At 43.6% G+C, this 16,606-nt stretch overlaps 1 protein-coding gene across 1 annotated transcript in view; it reads right to left on the bottom strand.

Moving 5' to 3' along the window:
• The window catches only part of LOC118371069 (glypican-1-like), a 148,413-nt gene that overhangs the window by 78,701 nt on the left and 53,106 nt on the right, over positions 1 to 16,606 (bottom strand). The window contains exon 3 of the mRNA XM_052463599.1: positions 807 to 965. Coding sequence (XP_052319559.1) covers positions 807 to 965 — 159 coding nt within the window. The remainder of the gene's footprint in view (positions 1 to 806; positions 966 to 16,606) is intronic.

Genomic DNA, 16,606 nt, shown 5'->3' with positions numbered 1-16,606 from the left:
TGCCTCCCTCCAGTCCTCCCTCTGTCTCCCTGTCTGCCTGTCTCCCGCTGTCTCCCTGTCTCCCTGCCTACCTCCCGCTGTCTCCCTGCCTGCCTGCCTCCCTCCATTCCTCCCTCTGTCTTCCTGCCTGCCTCCCTCCAGTCCTCCCTCTGTCTCACTGCCTGCCTGTCTCCCGCTGTCTCCCCGTCTCCCTGCCTACCTCCCGCTGTCTCCCTGCCTGCCTGCCTCCCTCCATTCCTCCCTCTGTCTTCCTGCCTGCCTCCCTCCAGTCCTCCCTCTGTCTCCCTCCCTCCCTTTGTCTCCCTGTCTCCCTGCCTGCCTCCCTCCAGTACTCCCTCTGTCTCCCTGCCTGTCTCCCTGCCTGCCTGCCTCTCTCCAGTCCTCCCTCTGCCTCCCTGCCTGCCTGCCTCCCCCTGTCTCCCTGCCTGCCTCCCTCCTCCCTCTGTCTCCCTCCAGTCCCCCCTCTTTCTCCCTGCCTGCCTCCCTCCATTCCCCCCTCTGTCTCCCTGCCTGCCTCCCTCCATTCCTCCCTCTGTCTTCCTGCCTGCCTGCCTCCCTACATTCCTCCCTCTGTCTTCCTGCCAGCCTCCCTCCGGTCCTCCCTCCGTCTCTCTGCCTGCCTTCCTCCCTCCATTCCTCCCTGTGTCCTGCAGTACTCCCCATCAAAGACCTTGTACTGTCCATTGAGGGAGGCTTGCGGGGCTCATCCAGCCTCTATGATCAGAACTTCCATCTCTCTCTGTCTCCCCTCTCTTCCTACCCCCTCCATCCTTCCCCCTCCCTCCCTTCCTCAATCCCCCACTCACCATCGAAGACTTTGTACTGTCCATTGAGGGAGGCTTGCAGGGCCCGTCCAGCGTCTCTGATCAGGCCTTCCATCTCTGTGCGACTCAGATTGGATAGGCTGTCCTCCATGACACTGGTGCAACACGTGTAGCCCTGGGGACAGATCCTCAGGTGCTCTCCTAGAGGAGGGAGAGACAGGAGAGAGTAGTTTAGGAAAACCTTAACTCTAGCCTTGAAATGAATGCATCGCTCTTTGAAGTAGTTACGGACGTAGTTGACATATTATTAACTGGGTGGTTCGAGCTCTGCATACTGATTACCTGACAGCCGTGGTATATTAGACCGTATACCACAGGTATGACAAAACATACAGTGAGGGGGGAAAGTATTTGATCCCCTGCTGATTTTGTACGTTTGCCCACTGACAAAGAAGTGAACAGTCTATAATTGTAATGGTAGGTTTATTTGAACAGTGAGAGACAGAATAACAACAACAAAATCCAGAAAAATGCATGTCAAAAATGTTAGAAATTGAATTGCATTTTAATGAGGGAAATAAGTATTTGACCCCTCTGCAAAACATGACTTAGTACTTGGTGGCAAAACCCTTGTTGGCAATCAGAGAGGTCAGACGTTTCTTGTAGTTGGTCACCAGGTTTGCACACATCTCAGGAGGGATTTTGTCCCACTCCTCCTTGCAGATCTTCTCCAAGTCATTAAGGTTTCGAGGCTGACGTTTGGCAACTCGAACCTTCAGCCCCCTCCACAGATTTTCTATGGGATTACGGTCTGGAGACTGGCTAGGCCACTCCAGGACCTTAATGTGCTTTTTCTTGAGTCCCTCCTTTGTTGCCTTGGCCGTGTGTTTTGGGTCATTGTCATGCTGGAATACCCATCCACGACCCATTTTCAATGCCCTGGCTGAGGGAAGGAGGTTCTCACCCAAGATTTGACGGTCCATCGTCCCTTTGATGCGGTGAAGTTGTCCTGTCCCCAAAGCATAATGTTTCCACCTCCATGTTTGACGGTGGGGATGGTGTTCTTGGGGTCATAGGCAGCATTCCTCCACCTCCAAACACAGCGAGTTGAGTTGATGACAAAGAGCTCCATTTTGGTCTCATCTGACCACAACACTTTCACCCAGTTGTCCTCTGAATCATTCAGATGTTCATTGGCAAACTTCAGACAACATGTATATGTGCTTTCTTGAGCAGGGGGACCTTGCAGGATTTCAGTCCTTCACAGCGTAGTGTGTTACCAATTGTCTTCTTGGTGACGATGGTCCCAGCTGCCTTGAGATCATTGACAAGATCCTCCCGTGTAGTTTTGGGCTGATTCCTCACCGCTCTCATGATCATTGTAACTCCACAAGGTGAGATCTAGCATGGAGCCCGAGGCAGAGGGAGATTGACAATTATTTTGTGTTTCTTCTATTTGCGAATAATCTCACCAACTGTTGTCACCTTCTCACCAAGCTGCTTGGCGATGGTCTTGTAGTCCATTCCAGCCTTGTGTATGTCTACAATCTTGTCCCTGACATCCTTGGAGAGCTCTTTGATCTTGGCCATGATGGAGAGTTTGGAATCTGATTGATTGATTGCTTCTGGGGACAGGTGTCTTTTATACAGGTAACAAACTGAGATTAGGAGCACTCCCTTTAAGAGTGTGCTCCTAATCTCAGCTCGTTACCTGTATAAAAGACTGAGAGCCAGAAATCTTTCTGATTGAGAGGTGGTCAAATACTTATTTCCCTCATTAAAATGCAAATCAATTTCTAACATTTTTGACATGCGTTTTTCTGGATTTTGTTGTTGTTATTCTGTCTCACTGTTCAATTAAACCTACCATTACAATTATAGACTGATCACTTCTTTGTCAGTGGGCAAACGTACAAAATCAGCAGGGGATCAAATACTTTTTTCTCCTCACTGTATATTTTTACTGCTCTAATTAAGATGGTAACCAGTTTATAATAGCAATAAGGCACCTCGGGGGTTTGAAGTATATAGCCAATATACGATGGCTAAGGACTGTATCCAGGCACTCCATGTTGCGTCTTGGATAAGAACAGCCATTAGCCGTGGTATATTGGTCATATACCACACCCCCTCAGGCCTTGTTACTTAATTATACACCTTGTTGCTATTTGGCATTAGGCAATAAACCTTCTGCAAACATTCACACATAGGCCTCACACAGTGTGGAGATGGGGAACAGTTATCAGCCAATTAAAAATCAAGTGAATATTTTAACGATTCAACCGAATAGATTCTGAAGAGATCCTTTACCGCATTCTAAACATCTTCACGTCTACCCACGCACACACAATAAGCGTACAGTCAGATGGAGCCAACGTCCTTACACTGTTTAATTACATTCCCCTTTTTAAGAGGCAGTATTAAGCTTCTGACACACACACACACTATCTCTCTCGCTCTCGCACACACACATACTTTGATGGCTGCTCGATCCTTGCCACGGTGAGATGGAGAGCGTGGGCTGTAACTAACAAAGAAAAACATTTGTATACAGATCATATTGCTGCGTTCTCTCTAGGGGAGAGAGAGGTCCGACTGCAGACTGACCAACTCTTAAATTACTGGACATATTATTCAATGTCCTTTCAAAAGGGAATGTTCTAGAACTCAGTGTAGAAAGAACGCTATACACACGTACGAACACACACACGCACACACACACACACACACACACACACACACACACACACACACACACACATCACACACACACACACACACACGCACACACACACACAGAGTGACAGTGCTATGATTGTATTGCTCCGGGACTAGGATAGAGACTGCTTGTCGATTGCGTACCAACTGGCTGCATAGTGATCAATGATAGTCTATTCCACAACGTTACACAGTGAATAGGATGTTGTGCACATGATAATCACATGGTGTGTCTTCAGAAGGGTGTGTATGTTTACCCACTGAGGGGAATGTGGAGGAGAATAAAAGACCAACTGTTTTACTGATCAAAGATATTAATCTGCTGTGCTGAACCTCAACTATTAAAGCCAAACATTTTGCCCTCATTTAACTGTAGCCTGCCATTAATCGATATGTGTGTGTGGGAGTGTTTGTACAGTTGTGTCTGCGTGTGGTTTGCACTGCATCGATCTATGTGTGGGGGTCCTTGAGTTTGACTTGTGTGTCCATGTGAGTGAATGTGTTGGCAAGTATATGTCATTGAGCATCTCTGTGTGTGTGTGTGTGTGTGTGTGTGTGTGTGTGTGTGTGTGTGTGTGTGTGTGTGTGTGTGTGTGTGTGTGTGTGTGTGTGTGTGTGTGTGTGTGTGTGTGTGTGTGTGTGTGTGTGTGTGTGTGTGTGTGTGTGTTGCCACAGTGTGTGTGTAAATAGTGCTGAAGTGACTCATCAGTCCTTTGTCAGTGTGTCTACTAGCCAGGATTGTCAATTTGAGGGAGAGGAGAGCAGGTCAATGTGGACGGTACAGGGACATTGAGCAGCCCTGATCTCACCATGTCACTGCAATTACATCAAGACCACAACAGACTCATACACTCATCTCTCTGACACATGAGTGTGTGCCTGGGAAGTAAATACCTGCCTGGGCCAGTGTGGTGGTGGGCCAGGGGGGCAGTCTTTCTAAATACCTGCCTGGCCAGTAAATACCTGCCTGGGCCAGTAAATACCTGCCTGAGCCAGTAAATACCTGCCTGGGCCAGTAAATACCTGCCTGGGCCAGTAAATACCTGCCTGGGCCAGTAAATACCTGCCTGGGCCAGTAAATACCTGCCTGGGCCAGCCATCTCTTCCAGCTCAGTGTGCCTGCTGCCTGCTGTATGAAGGACATCTGAGCTAAGTAAGTTGGAACACTAATACACATACACACGCACACGCACACTGGGTCTGATAAGCAGAGACTGCTTGTCGATTGAGTAACACCTGGCTGCACACTGATCAATGATAGTCTATTACACAATGTCACACAGTGAGTATGACTTAGTGAACACACAGAGTGTTAGTTATAGTGATTTTCTTTCAGGCGTCCAATAGTGTCCAGAATCACATGGTGTGTCTTCAGAAGGGTGTGTATGTTTACACAACCGCCTTCTAGAAGGGTGTGATCTTTACACAACCGCCTTCTAGAAGGGTGTGTATGTTTAGGGGAATGTGGAGTAGAATACAGTTTTTTACAATCACTTTGGCACTAATTTCGGAAACCTTGATGTAATTTTTCAAAATTCTTAGACACAAAACTCACAACCAATGATCAAAATGCAAGTTTTTCAAAACTCTAACACTTTTTCCAATTGCTTGGATACAATACACATAAAGCCAAGATCATTTGTTCATTGAACTAAAATCAACTGTTCAAAATGACACAACATAACATCAAAGTATTACCATTTCTAAATGAAAGTCACACATTATATCTGAGATGACTGTCTATTCATTTCATTACAATAATCTAACTATCAATTTATACAACTGCTCAAAATGATAAGTAACTGTTGCGTTACTCTTAATGCATAGTTTTGTGGAAACTGACGAACAATATTCCATGTTTAGATCATGAAAGTTTCAGGATAACGTCACCACACACCCGATCCATTGACACCAACAACCCGGTCAGGTAGTATCAATGAACAAATTGGACTACATTTTCTATGGATGTAATATTTCATCATCATTCTTTATCAATGTCTCTATGGTCCCATGTACTACTTTTTACCAGACCATGTTTTCAGATTTAACAGTTACTGTACACTCACCGGCCACTTTATTAGGTACACCTATCTAGTACTGGGTAGGACCCCCTTTTGCCTCTACAACAGCCTGAATTATTCACGGTGTTGGTCTCCGGTAGTTAAGAGATGCCCATCTGCACACCACTGTTTTAAACAGCTGTTATTTGAGCATTTGTGGCCTTTCTGTTAGCTTGAATGAGTCTGGACATTCTCCTCTGACCTCTCTCCTTAACAAGGTGTTTTTCCCACAGAACTGCTGCTCACTCACCACTACCTTGCTCACTGAATGTGTTTTGTTTATCGCACCGTTCTCTGTAAACTCTAGAGACTGTAGTGTGTAAAAACACTTCCCACACTCCCAGGAAGGCAGCTGTTTCTGAAACTTTCTCCAACCTATCTCCTGATGCTGGAATCACCATGTGTGGCATCAACAATCATACCACGGTCAAAGTTGCTTAGATTACGCATCTTGCCCATTCTAATGTTTGGTCGAACAACATCTAAAGATCCCTACTCTATATACTCTACATATTGAGTTGCAGGCAGCCATGATTCGCTGTTCGAATGTAATCTTCCTTGGAAGGGATATTGTAGGTGCCCTCACGAACAAGCAACCCTTCTCCAGGCCATGGATGACGCATGCAATGACATCACGGCAGACCAGTGTCAGGCCTGGATTCGCCCGAAGATTCTTCCCAAGATGTTTGGCAAATGAAAACATCCATTGTGATGTGGATGAGAACCTGTGGCCAAATCCACAAGACAGGGTTGATGGAAATATAGAAGTACAGTAATCAATCTTTTGTTTAGCTTTTTACAGTAAGCCAGGTGAGGAACACTACAGTGATGTTTTACAGTAAGCCAGGTGAGGAACACTGCAGTGATGTTTTACAGTAAGTCAGGTGAGGAACACTGCAGTGATGTTTTGGCTGGGCTCCTGCCTGTGCCACAGTAAGCCAGGTGAGGAACCTGCAGTGATGTTTTACAGTAAGCCAGGTGAGGAACACTGCAGTGATGTTTTACACCCAAACAAGCCAGGTGAGGAACACTGCAGTGATGTTTTTGGTGGACATTAAGCCAGGTGAGGAACACTGCAGTGAGTTTTACAGTAAGCCAGGTGAGGAACACTGCAGTGATGTTTTACAGTAAGCCAGGTGAGGAACACTGCAGTGATGTTTTTCACAGTAAGCCAGGTGAGGAACACTGCAGTGATGTTTTACAGTAAGCCAGGTGAGGAACACTGAATTATTCAGTGATGTTTTGCACAGTAAGCTGTTATTTGAGCATTTGTGGCCTTTCTGTTAGGTGAGGGAACACTGCAGTGATGTTTACAGTAAGTCAGGTGAGGAACACTGCAGTGATGATCCCTACTTTTACAGTAAGCCTGTTTCTGATGCAGTGATGTTTTACAGTAAGCCAGGTGGCCAGGAACACTGCAGTGATGTTTTCCAGTAAGCCAGGTGAGGAACACTGCAGTGATGTTTTTACATTAAGCCAGGTGAGGAACACTGCAGTGAGTTTTACAGTAAGCCAGGTGAGGAACACTGCAGTGATGTTTTACAGTAAGCCAGGTGAGGAACACTGCAGTGATGTTTTACAGTAAGCCAGGTGAGGAACACTGCAGTGATGTTTTACAGTAAGCCAGGTGAGGAACACTGCAGTGATGTTTTACAGTAAGTCAGGTGAGGAACACTGCAGTGATGTTTTACAGTAAGTCAGGTGAGGAACACTGCAGTGATGTTTTACAGTAAGCCAGGTGAGGAACACTGCAGTGATGTTTTACAGTAAGCCAGGTGAGGAACACTGCAGTGATGTTTTACAGTAAGCCAGGTGAGGAACACTGCAGTGATGTTTTACAGTAAGCCAGGTGAGGAACACTGCAGTGATGTTTTACAGTAAGCCAGGTGAGGAACCTGCAGTTGACCTTTAACTATTTTTCTTTTTTTGTTGCTAATTATTTTTACTTTGATTCAAAGAAACCTATGTTGTGATTTTACTCTATTTCATCAATACATTTAATATATTGCTCAATGATTCCACAAAACACTTTCAATCAGACGATAAAGCATATTGAGGAAGCAGCGTCCCCTCCGTCCCCTCCTCGTCAGTCATCACTCACACCCCATTTCCTTCACCGTCCCCTCCTCGTCAGTCATCACTCACACCTCATTTCCTTCACCGTCCCCTCCTCGTCAGTCATCACACACACCCCATTTCCTTCACAGAGAACACTGGCAATCACAACCGTCTTCTAACTGAAGCACACATCATATTACTCAAGTGGAAACACCTTTCAGATGAGAGGTATCGATAGTCTACTCTCTTGTAATATTATCCTATGAACATTATTACTTTTCAGAGCACATTGAGAGTTGGAGGTGTTGGTAGAGTTCTCTGTAAGTTGGTAGGTCATGTTATTTTGGAGGATGCAGTATTAGTCTTTCAGAATGCACAGGGGAAATGAGGAAATGAGAAAAGGGCATATGGTATGACTCAATAAGGAGGGTTCCAAAGGAACTGACTTTCCTTCTTAATTATTTATAGGTTTGGAGTAATAATCACAAAGATGTTGTGCCACATGTGTACATTATTTATGTTTCGAGTAACAACAACAACAAAACGAACACACACACACACACACTGCTGAATGGCTGCAGCTCCAGCCAGGTCACCCATGAAACAAATCAGTATTCCACGTCCGTGCATGTCTGAGGCAGCACTTTTACTTTATGTGTTTGTTTAAAATGTCACTGGAAATAATTGCATCTGCAATCTAGATTAAATAATAGTAGATTTTCAGCAACTTCTCAGTCATGCAAACACTTTGATGGCACCCAGCACCCAGGAAGGAATGTTATATACCAAATGGCACCTTTCATGGCACCTTGGCACAAACCAAAACGATCATCGAAAGCCAGTCTGAAATCTCTAATTAATGGTGGAGATCTTATAATAACTCTATGCCTTCTCTTATCGGGTGATATCCATCAATGCCCTGGACCTCACTTTATCATGAACCCCATCAAACAGCCTATGTACCCATCCTCCTCTTGCGAACGGTGGGTAAAGAGTAACAGCAAAGATGTGGTATGTTTGGAATGCGCGCAGTGGATTCATCTAAAATGCAGCGATTCTAGCTTTGGACATGGGGTCAATGAAGCTTACCGTTGCTGTCGGTGTGCTGCACCCGCTGGGTGCGTGAGCATTGAAGGTGGAGTGGGACCAGAGGTCTTACCGAGGGTGGAGAGTGCACCGGAGGAGGAGGGGGTCCCCAGCGGAGCGGAGGCCACCAGAGGCGAGTGACGGGGGACACGGTGGTGAGGACGATGGAGTGGCACTTGGTGAGGGGTGCTCCATGGCGGCAGAGAGGCCACCGGAGGCAGTGCAGTGGGAAGATGGCAGCACAGTGGGAGGCGAGTTACAAGTGGATCTGGAATTCAATGAGGTCTTTGGGTAGAAGGGCTTACATTTTGTGCCCTTAAACGTCAGAAGCCTACTACCGAAGATCGATGAGATACGCCTGTTGGTTTGCAAATCAGAGGGGGGTGTCTTCTGATTTACTGTGGCATGGTTGGATTAATCTGTTTGTGACTGTTCATCTGTTTGTAATTACTCTGTTGTCCGGAAGGATCGGAATCAGGACGGTGGGGGGAATATGTGCGTTTGTCAGATCAGACATTGCTTTTAACGTCAGATCAGATTTAAACACTGATCTGGAGATTGATATCTGCTGGATATCTGCCTTCCCAATACAAGACGATTTTGTTGGGGGCGTGTTACAGGCCGCCCAATCAGAATGCATTCTATGGAGGTCTTGAAATTGTGTTGTCAAACTGTAATGATTCCCTGTTGAAGGAAATCATTTTGTCGGGGGATTTCAATACTGATGTCTACAAAAAGAATAGCCCAACCCACAATGTATTTATGCACTTTTGTAGATCACTTGCTCTGACCCAAATGATAAAAGATTCCACCAGGATATGTGAAACATTGCAAAGTACGATTGACTAAATATTGGTGTCTGATAAATCTAAAATATCGCAGAGTGGAGTAATAGTCTATGGAATCAGTGATAATTTTATTACATTTTGCACAAGGATTTTTAAAGATGCATTTAAGTGTCACAAAACTGTTTGAATCAGAGGACTCAAAAAATACTGTGATGAAAAGTTGAGCAAACGCAGATTGTTAATCTCTCTCTTGAACAAGGTACCTTTCCCATGGACATGAAACAAGCTAAAGTTATACCTCTGTATAAGAATGGGATAAAGTCTGACCCTGGGAATTATAGGCCTGTATCTACCCTCTGTGAAACATCAAATATCCTGGAAAGAGTTGTACATGTACAATGTATGATATATGTTAACAAACAGGGTCTAATGTATGATTTTAAGTCGGGTTTTAGAAAAACATACTGCACTGATTCATGTCTACTTGACTTGACTGACTTCAACAGGAACGAGATTGATGAGGGAAATCTCTGTGGAATGGTACTGCTTGACCTACAGAAGGTCTTTGATACAGTCAACCACTCCTAATCTCCAAACTGGAGGCACCGGGGTTAAGCAGTATCCCTCTAGGCTGGGTAAAGTCCTACTTATCTGGAAGCGAGCAAGTAGTAGAGTTTAATGGTTCACTGTCTCAGGCAAAACCAATGAGTTGTGGCGTTCCGCAGGTGAGCGTGCTTAGGCCTCTGCTGTTTTATTGTATATTAACGATATGAAAGATGCTTGTTCTTGCCGTCTTTTTCTTTATGCGAATGACTCCACACTTCTGGTGTCTCGCAAAAGTTAAACTATGTTGGAGAGCACAGAGCTTACTAACATTAGAAAATGGCTTGGAGATAATAAGCTATCTCTGCACTTAGGGAAAACTGGGGCAATTATTTTTGGATCCAGACCTAAATTGAGTAGGTCCTCTGAAATCAGTGTGGAATTAGGGGGTGGGGTGCTGACTTCTAAAACCTCTGTTAGCTACTTGGGATGTATCCTTGATGGAAGTTTGGGAGGTGTGAGCAGGGCCAATAAGGTGCTAGGGAAGGTTAATGCCAGGACTAAGTTTTGGGCTAAAAAGTCCAAGCTGCTTGATAAGGACTCTGTGAAAGTACTAGCTACTGCCCTCATTCAATACCATTTTGACTACTAGCATACTTCCTGGTTTGGGGGCTTATCTAAACGTATGAAGGGGAAGCTCCAGAAGCTCCAGATAGCCCAGAATAAGATGATCAGGGTATTGAAGGTGAAGTATTGAAGGTGAGTCCATGTTGAGGCTAGGGTGTCCCAGATTAGACTAGGTTTGGTTTACAGAAGTATTTATGGTCCTGTGCCCAGATATCTAAGTGATTACTTTCCTCGTGTTAGGGATGCACACAATCACAGCACCAGATCAGGTGTTGCTGACGTGTGCTTATACAGGTTCAGGAGTAATGATGGGAAAGGTACTTTCTTGTATACTGGAGCCTCAGAATGGAATGAGTTGCCTCTGCCTATAAAAACAACGTCCTCTCTGGGCAGCTATAAAAATAAAGTAAAACTATGTTTGATGTCTTCTGTGTCCTTATGAATAACCCCTATGATGTAACTGGAATGATGAGATAGATGTTCTTCTTCTATGTTTTTGTTTTATTATTTCACTGCCATACTGTGTTCCATCTTGTCCAGCCATCTTGTCTCAAGACCACAATGGAAATAAGTCCCAGACTTTAGTGTGTGTTATCCTCCATGATTTTACTCATGTGCGTGTATGACTTTTTCAAGTTTTATGTGTGATTGTTTTTTTTAAAATGGTCAACTGAATAAACTAAACGAAAAGCCCAACTCACACCACAGCAGAGCAGTCTACCATGTCCTTATGTCTCTCCCTTAACCCCCTATGAGAGGATGTGTTCCCGTGTTCCCCGTAGTCACTTCCTCCTTCGACACATACACACACTGACAGAGCATCTCAACAGGGAGCAATTCTCAGGCCATTCATTTATCACAGGCCACTAGGAGGAAGACTCCTATTAAAAGCCAATATGGGGAAGCTGAATAATGTTGCGCTCACTTAGATAAACCCTGGCCAGAAACAGACAGACAGGGCTTTTAAAGAAAGGAGGGATGTGGGGAGAAATTAAAGAGAGACTCAAAGGGGTTCATTGCTGGATTCTCTCAATTATCGGTCTGGGCCGTTGTGACAGAGGTTAACACAAGAGTCAGGGGGAAGATGAGAGGGAGGGACAGAAGAGAAGGGGATAGAGAGAAAACAGAGGGGGCAGTACCCAAGAGAACTGCACAATGAAGTAATGACCAGTTGATATTTGAAAGGACCACCTAAGACGGCCAGTCAAGTAGGCTGTCTAAAAACGATTTTAACAGAAATTGTAAATATAGTGCTACAATATTTAACCAATTATGCAAATTGCCTACATTATTGTAACCTCCAGACACTGAATAGCTGAAGACTATTGCCCAAACATTTGAAAACGGATGTCACTTCTTGACGAACATTTAAAAGAATCTGTCTATCTTTTGACAAAGAATCTACAAATAACAGGAAAAGCAATCTGTTGTATTTGTCCTTCAGTGTGCCATATCTCTGATTCCCCATCATGACAAATTACTCTGAGATTTACAAAATAACAACCTGTTGCCATAGAAACGGGCTGTCACAGATACTGATTATTGGAGAAAAGCTTTGGCCTCGTTGAAGGACAGCCGAATCAGTTCTCGGAGCTCTCTGAACTGTACCAACAAACAGGATTGCACAATTCCAGCAACATTCCCAAAAAATCCCTGGTTTTCCAGAAATGAAAGAATGGAATATTGGTTGGAAGATTGTTTGGAAGATTACTTGTATGTTAAGGGAAAAGCAGGACATTTGTGAATCCTCCAAACAAGATTTCTGGAAAATCTGGGAAAGTTTTGTCCCCATATTCACAACTATAAAGGTCACAAATGCATTACAGGGTACAAATAACCCCATGGGAACACACTGCTCACTCTTAGTTGATCCGGCTTGACTTAGTCCCAAAACAGACGCATCATGAGAAATCAGGGTTCATAAACTGAGTCACTGACACATATGGTCCTATAATGTGTTTGTACCTGTTTGGTATACGGTTAAGAAGGCATAATAGGGCCATAACAGGGTCGAGTAGTCCATGTCAACAAGGTTTCTGATGACGACTAAAATGTATACCACAGTGTATGGACACACCTGTTGACATTGTGATCATATAATTCCTCATCTCTAACAAGTAACCCTCACTGATCACTGGTCTGATTGTCTCTGGTAATCTCAGATTGCTATTGCATCAATAACTTTCAGATTACAGTGGTGTGTGCATGGGGGCACTGATGTGTGTATATTCCACAGCTGGACAGATTGACGTCAGTGCTAAGGGAACTACCCAAATCACCAGGGAGGAGATGATGATGACGTCACTATTGTCCTACTGAGGATTAGAAAACAAACCAGGTGAAAACTAAAGCAGTGGTTACTAAAAGTTTTGCATTTATTATCTCCAATAATCCTGGGATTTACCTAACGACGGTCCAATAATCCTGGGACTGTGACCCAGTGAATAGAAATACTAACCACAAACCAGTCCTTAGTCGCGGCCCAAGAGAGACTGGCTGTCTACCCATAAGTGGATTCAGAATTACAATTGTGGGATATCACCAGGATACAGTAGAGGTTAGGGAACTTTCTCTTGATGTATTTATTTATTTTGTTCTCGGTCTCTCTGTTTCTCCCCCCTCTCCCTCTCTCTCTCTCTCTCTCTCTCTCACACACACACACACACACACACACACACACACACACACACACACACACACACACACACACACACACACACAAACACACACACACACACACACACACACACCCCCTCCGACTACGGCCCACCCAGGCCGCCGTAATAATAGCCCCTTGGTGCGTGGTCTGATCATCAGGCTGGTCATGAAATGTGATCTAGAGGTTGGCAACATAAATAGCTTCCTCCCTCGAGCAGTAGGGCATTACACATTACTACTGGTGGCTGGCTGGTTGGCTGGTGGCTGACTGGTGGGAGGCTGGCTAGCTGGTTGGCTTGCTGGCTGGCTGGCTGGCTGGTGGCTAGCTGGTTAGTGGCTGGCTAGCTGGCTGGCCTCTGGGTTATGCTTCCTAAACCTATCCACCTCCTCACAGGGCACACACACACCACTTACTGGAACACACACACACACACACAGATACACACACACTACTTACTGGAACACACACATACAAACACACACAGTCTTGTGCAGCTAATCTCGAGGGGACACACAATTCCGTCCCATTCAAAATCATATTTTCCCTAACCCATAACCTTAACCCTAACCCATACTCTTATCCTAACACTAACCCTAACCTTAACCCAAAAACCTAACCTTAACCCTAAACCTAACCCTAGCTCATAAACCTAACCCTAAAACTAACCCTAGCTCCTAACCCTAAACCTTAACGTAATTCTATCCCTGACACTAATTCTAACCTTAACCTTAAACCCACAGTCCAGCCACTCAGCCTATTGCGGACAGTCTGAGCACTGATGTGCGTTCCTGGTGTAACTCGAGCATCCTATACCTGTACGGCAGGTGTGATATTCCGATCCTATGCAGGTGTTGAATGATATCACAAAGAACTGCAAAAGTGTTGCTAATGCTCTCCACTTTCTGGAGGACCAAGTTCTGAAATCAGTGTGATGCCCAGTGGAAGCAGAGTATGATAGTTAAGGAGATGGAGAAAATGCTGGTGTTTTATTGCAAATATGCGGAAGCAGTCAAAAAGAGAACACACAGAAGGCTGTTATATAAATGACCTCTCTTCAGATTACATCTGCAAACCAAGGGCAACCACGGCATCTTTGACAGAGAGGGAGAAGCGTTCATCCATTTAAGAGAGTCTAGCTAGCTACATTTTCAGATATTATAAGCTTCTAATTTTGTCAGAAATTCATTTTCATTGCAAGTTAAAGCGTACTGTTAGCTTGCTAGCTAACGTTACGTATATGATCTGTGTAATAATATTATTTTTTATCTCAGAGCCATTTGCATTGCTAGTTATAGCCTGATGTTAACTAGCTAGCTAACATTGAACATAGTTGGTTAGCTTTAGCTACCTGTAGATTCATGCAGGCTAGTAATGTTATGAGTTGGGAATGTGGTTCATTGTTTAGCTAGCTATTTACATGTCTAAACAAAAGATTCCACTATGCAAGTAACCATTTCACTGTAGCGTTTACAGCTTCTGTATCCTGTGCATGTGACAAATAAACTTATTTTATTTGATATAATGTGGGTTTACCAGAGACGGTAATGTAAAGAACAACATGGCCTGAGCTAAAGTCAAATTAGGATATACCGTTAGGCCAACGTGATCAAAAATGTTCCAGTAGAATGCCCTGCTTTTATTTCGTCACACTCACAACCGTAAGATATTTTCTGTAATTAGATTGCCATTAACTTGTAATTAATGATCGTGTTGTGAGTTATTTTCCTGTAATAATTAATCCAAATTAGCTAAAGTTAAGACGCTGTCAGCTACTGTATATGATATGGTCATTATTTGAACTGGCTAACCAGCTAATTTAACGTTTGCTTTTAGTTGCCTGGTTTACTAGATTGACATATACGTAGTTCATTTTTAAACAGATGGGTTTATTGGAGTTAAAATACACCAGTTATGCTATTTTGGACCGCCCGGCTGCTGATGTCATGTAGCCTGTCGTTTTTGTGTTTATACTTTTTCATAACAACAAGACAAGTTTAATGTGGAACAACAATAGAATATATACATACTATATACAGACATGTCAATAAACATACAGTGGTTGCTCAATGAAAAGTTTTGAGATTATGCTGCAGGTAATTTGTGGTTTAGGACGGTACCCTGCGTCACCACTTCATTGCTCCAGACCACCACAAGGGGGAGTTAGAGCACTGATTATGCTTTTGGGTCCCAAGGTGCTAATGTGTCTCTACCTGAATGAATGCTGTCAATGAATGGGCGATATAAACCAAATAGAAACTGCTAATTGTGCACGACTTCAAAATTTAATTTCAATTAACTGAATGATGAGTATGAAGAAGGTGATTGAACAATAGTGTAAGAATTGCTATTCCTCTGTCCTGCACGCACATTCTTTATTTGTTTCTACTTGGTCAGAAGAAGCTGTAACTTGACTGTAGCATATTACTTACATAAACTGTTGTTACACTAAGTTTTTTATCCTAAGAGAAACGAAAACGTTCAATTATATTCAATGATTTTCCTAAGATATATGTGTTGACTGAATATAAGCAGCAAGTGATGTCTGCTAAATAATCAAGATGATGGCGCAGTCATATAGCCTTGGCACCGACACATACAAACGACAACTGCCTCACACCTGCCCAGAACCAACTGCTCACACCCCCATCTCCAGCACCCCCATCACTCTATTAACCCTGCATTAGAATTGTATAAAAGCCCCTTGTGTATACATTTATAATCCTCCAATCCTCTAAATGTAATTAGATCTACAGGGACATTTTATTGATCTGCTAATATTTTCATTTAGGAGCAACCTCTTAATGGGTTCCGAGAGCCGTGTCATACCAATCATTATTGGATTACTCACCATGGCAACCACTTGTTAGTATAAAATTGAAAAGTATGTGCGTTTAATTTTTTTTTAACGAATTCAATCATTTATTTGTACCGCTGTAGATGCTGTGTTTTTATTTACAGTAGTGTTGGACAGCTGGAGGCATTTTGTTTTTCACAAGCGTAGCAAGCTGTGAATTCTGCAAACAAAGATTCCACGATGGGCTATTAGCAGGACAATAGACTCTTCATACCTCCATTTATTTACAAAAGGATAGTCTAATAGCTCGTCTAGGTGTGAAAAACAAATCCCCCCAACTGGCAATGTATTAAGTACTCTAAAGTTTGACATTTCTAACTGCAAAATGTCAGATAAAGCATATACTGTACAGAATTTGTTCATCAACATCTTTATGCTTTTGTTAATAAAATAATTATAAAAAAATACTCTTTCAAAATGTAGATGTTTATTTCAACTGCTGTACATCT

The sequence above is a fragment of the Oncorhynchus keta genome, chromosome 15 (genome assembly GCF_023373465.1).
Source record: "Oncorhynchus keta strain PuntledgeMale-10-30-2019 chromosome 15, Oket_V2, whole genome shotgun sequence".
Classification (NCBI taxonomy): Eukaryota; Metazoa; Chordata; class Actinopteri; order Salmoniformes; family Salmonidae; genus Oncorhynchus; species Oncorhynchus keta.
This window is presented reverse-complemented; position numbering and strand designations above follow the sequence as displayed.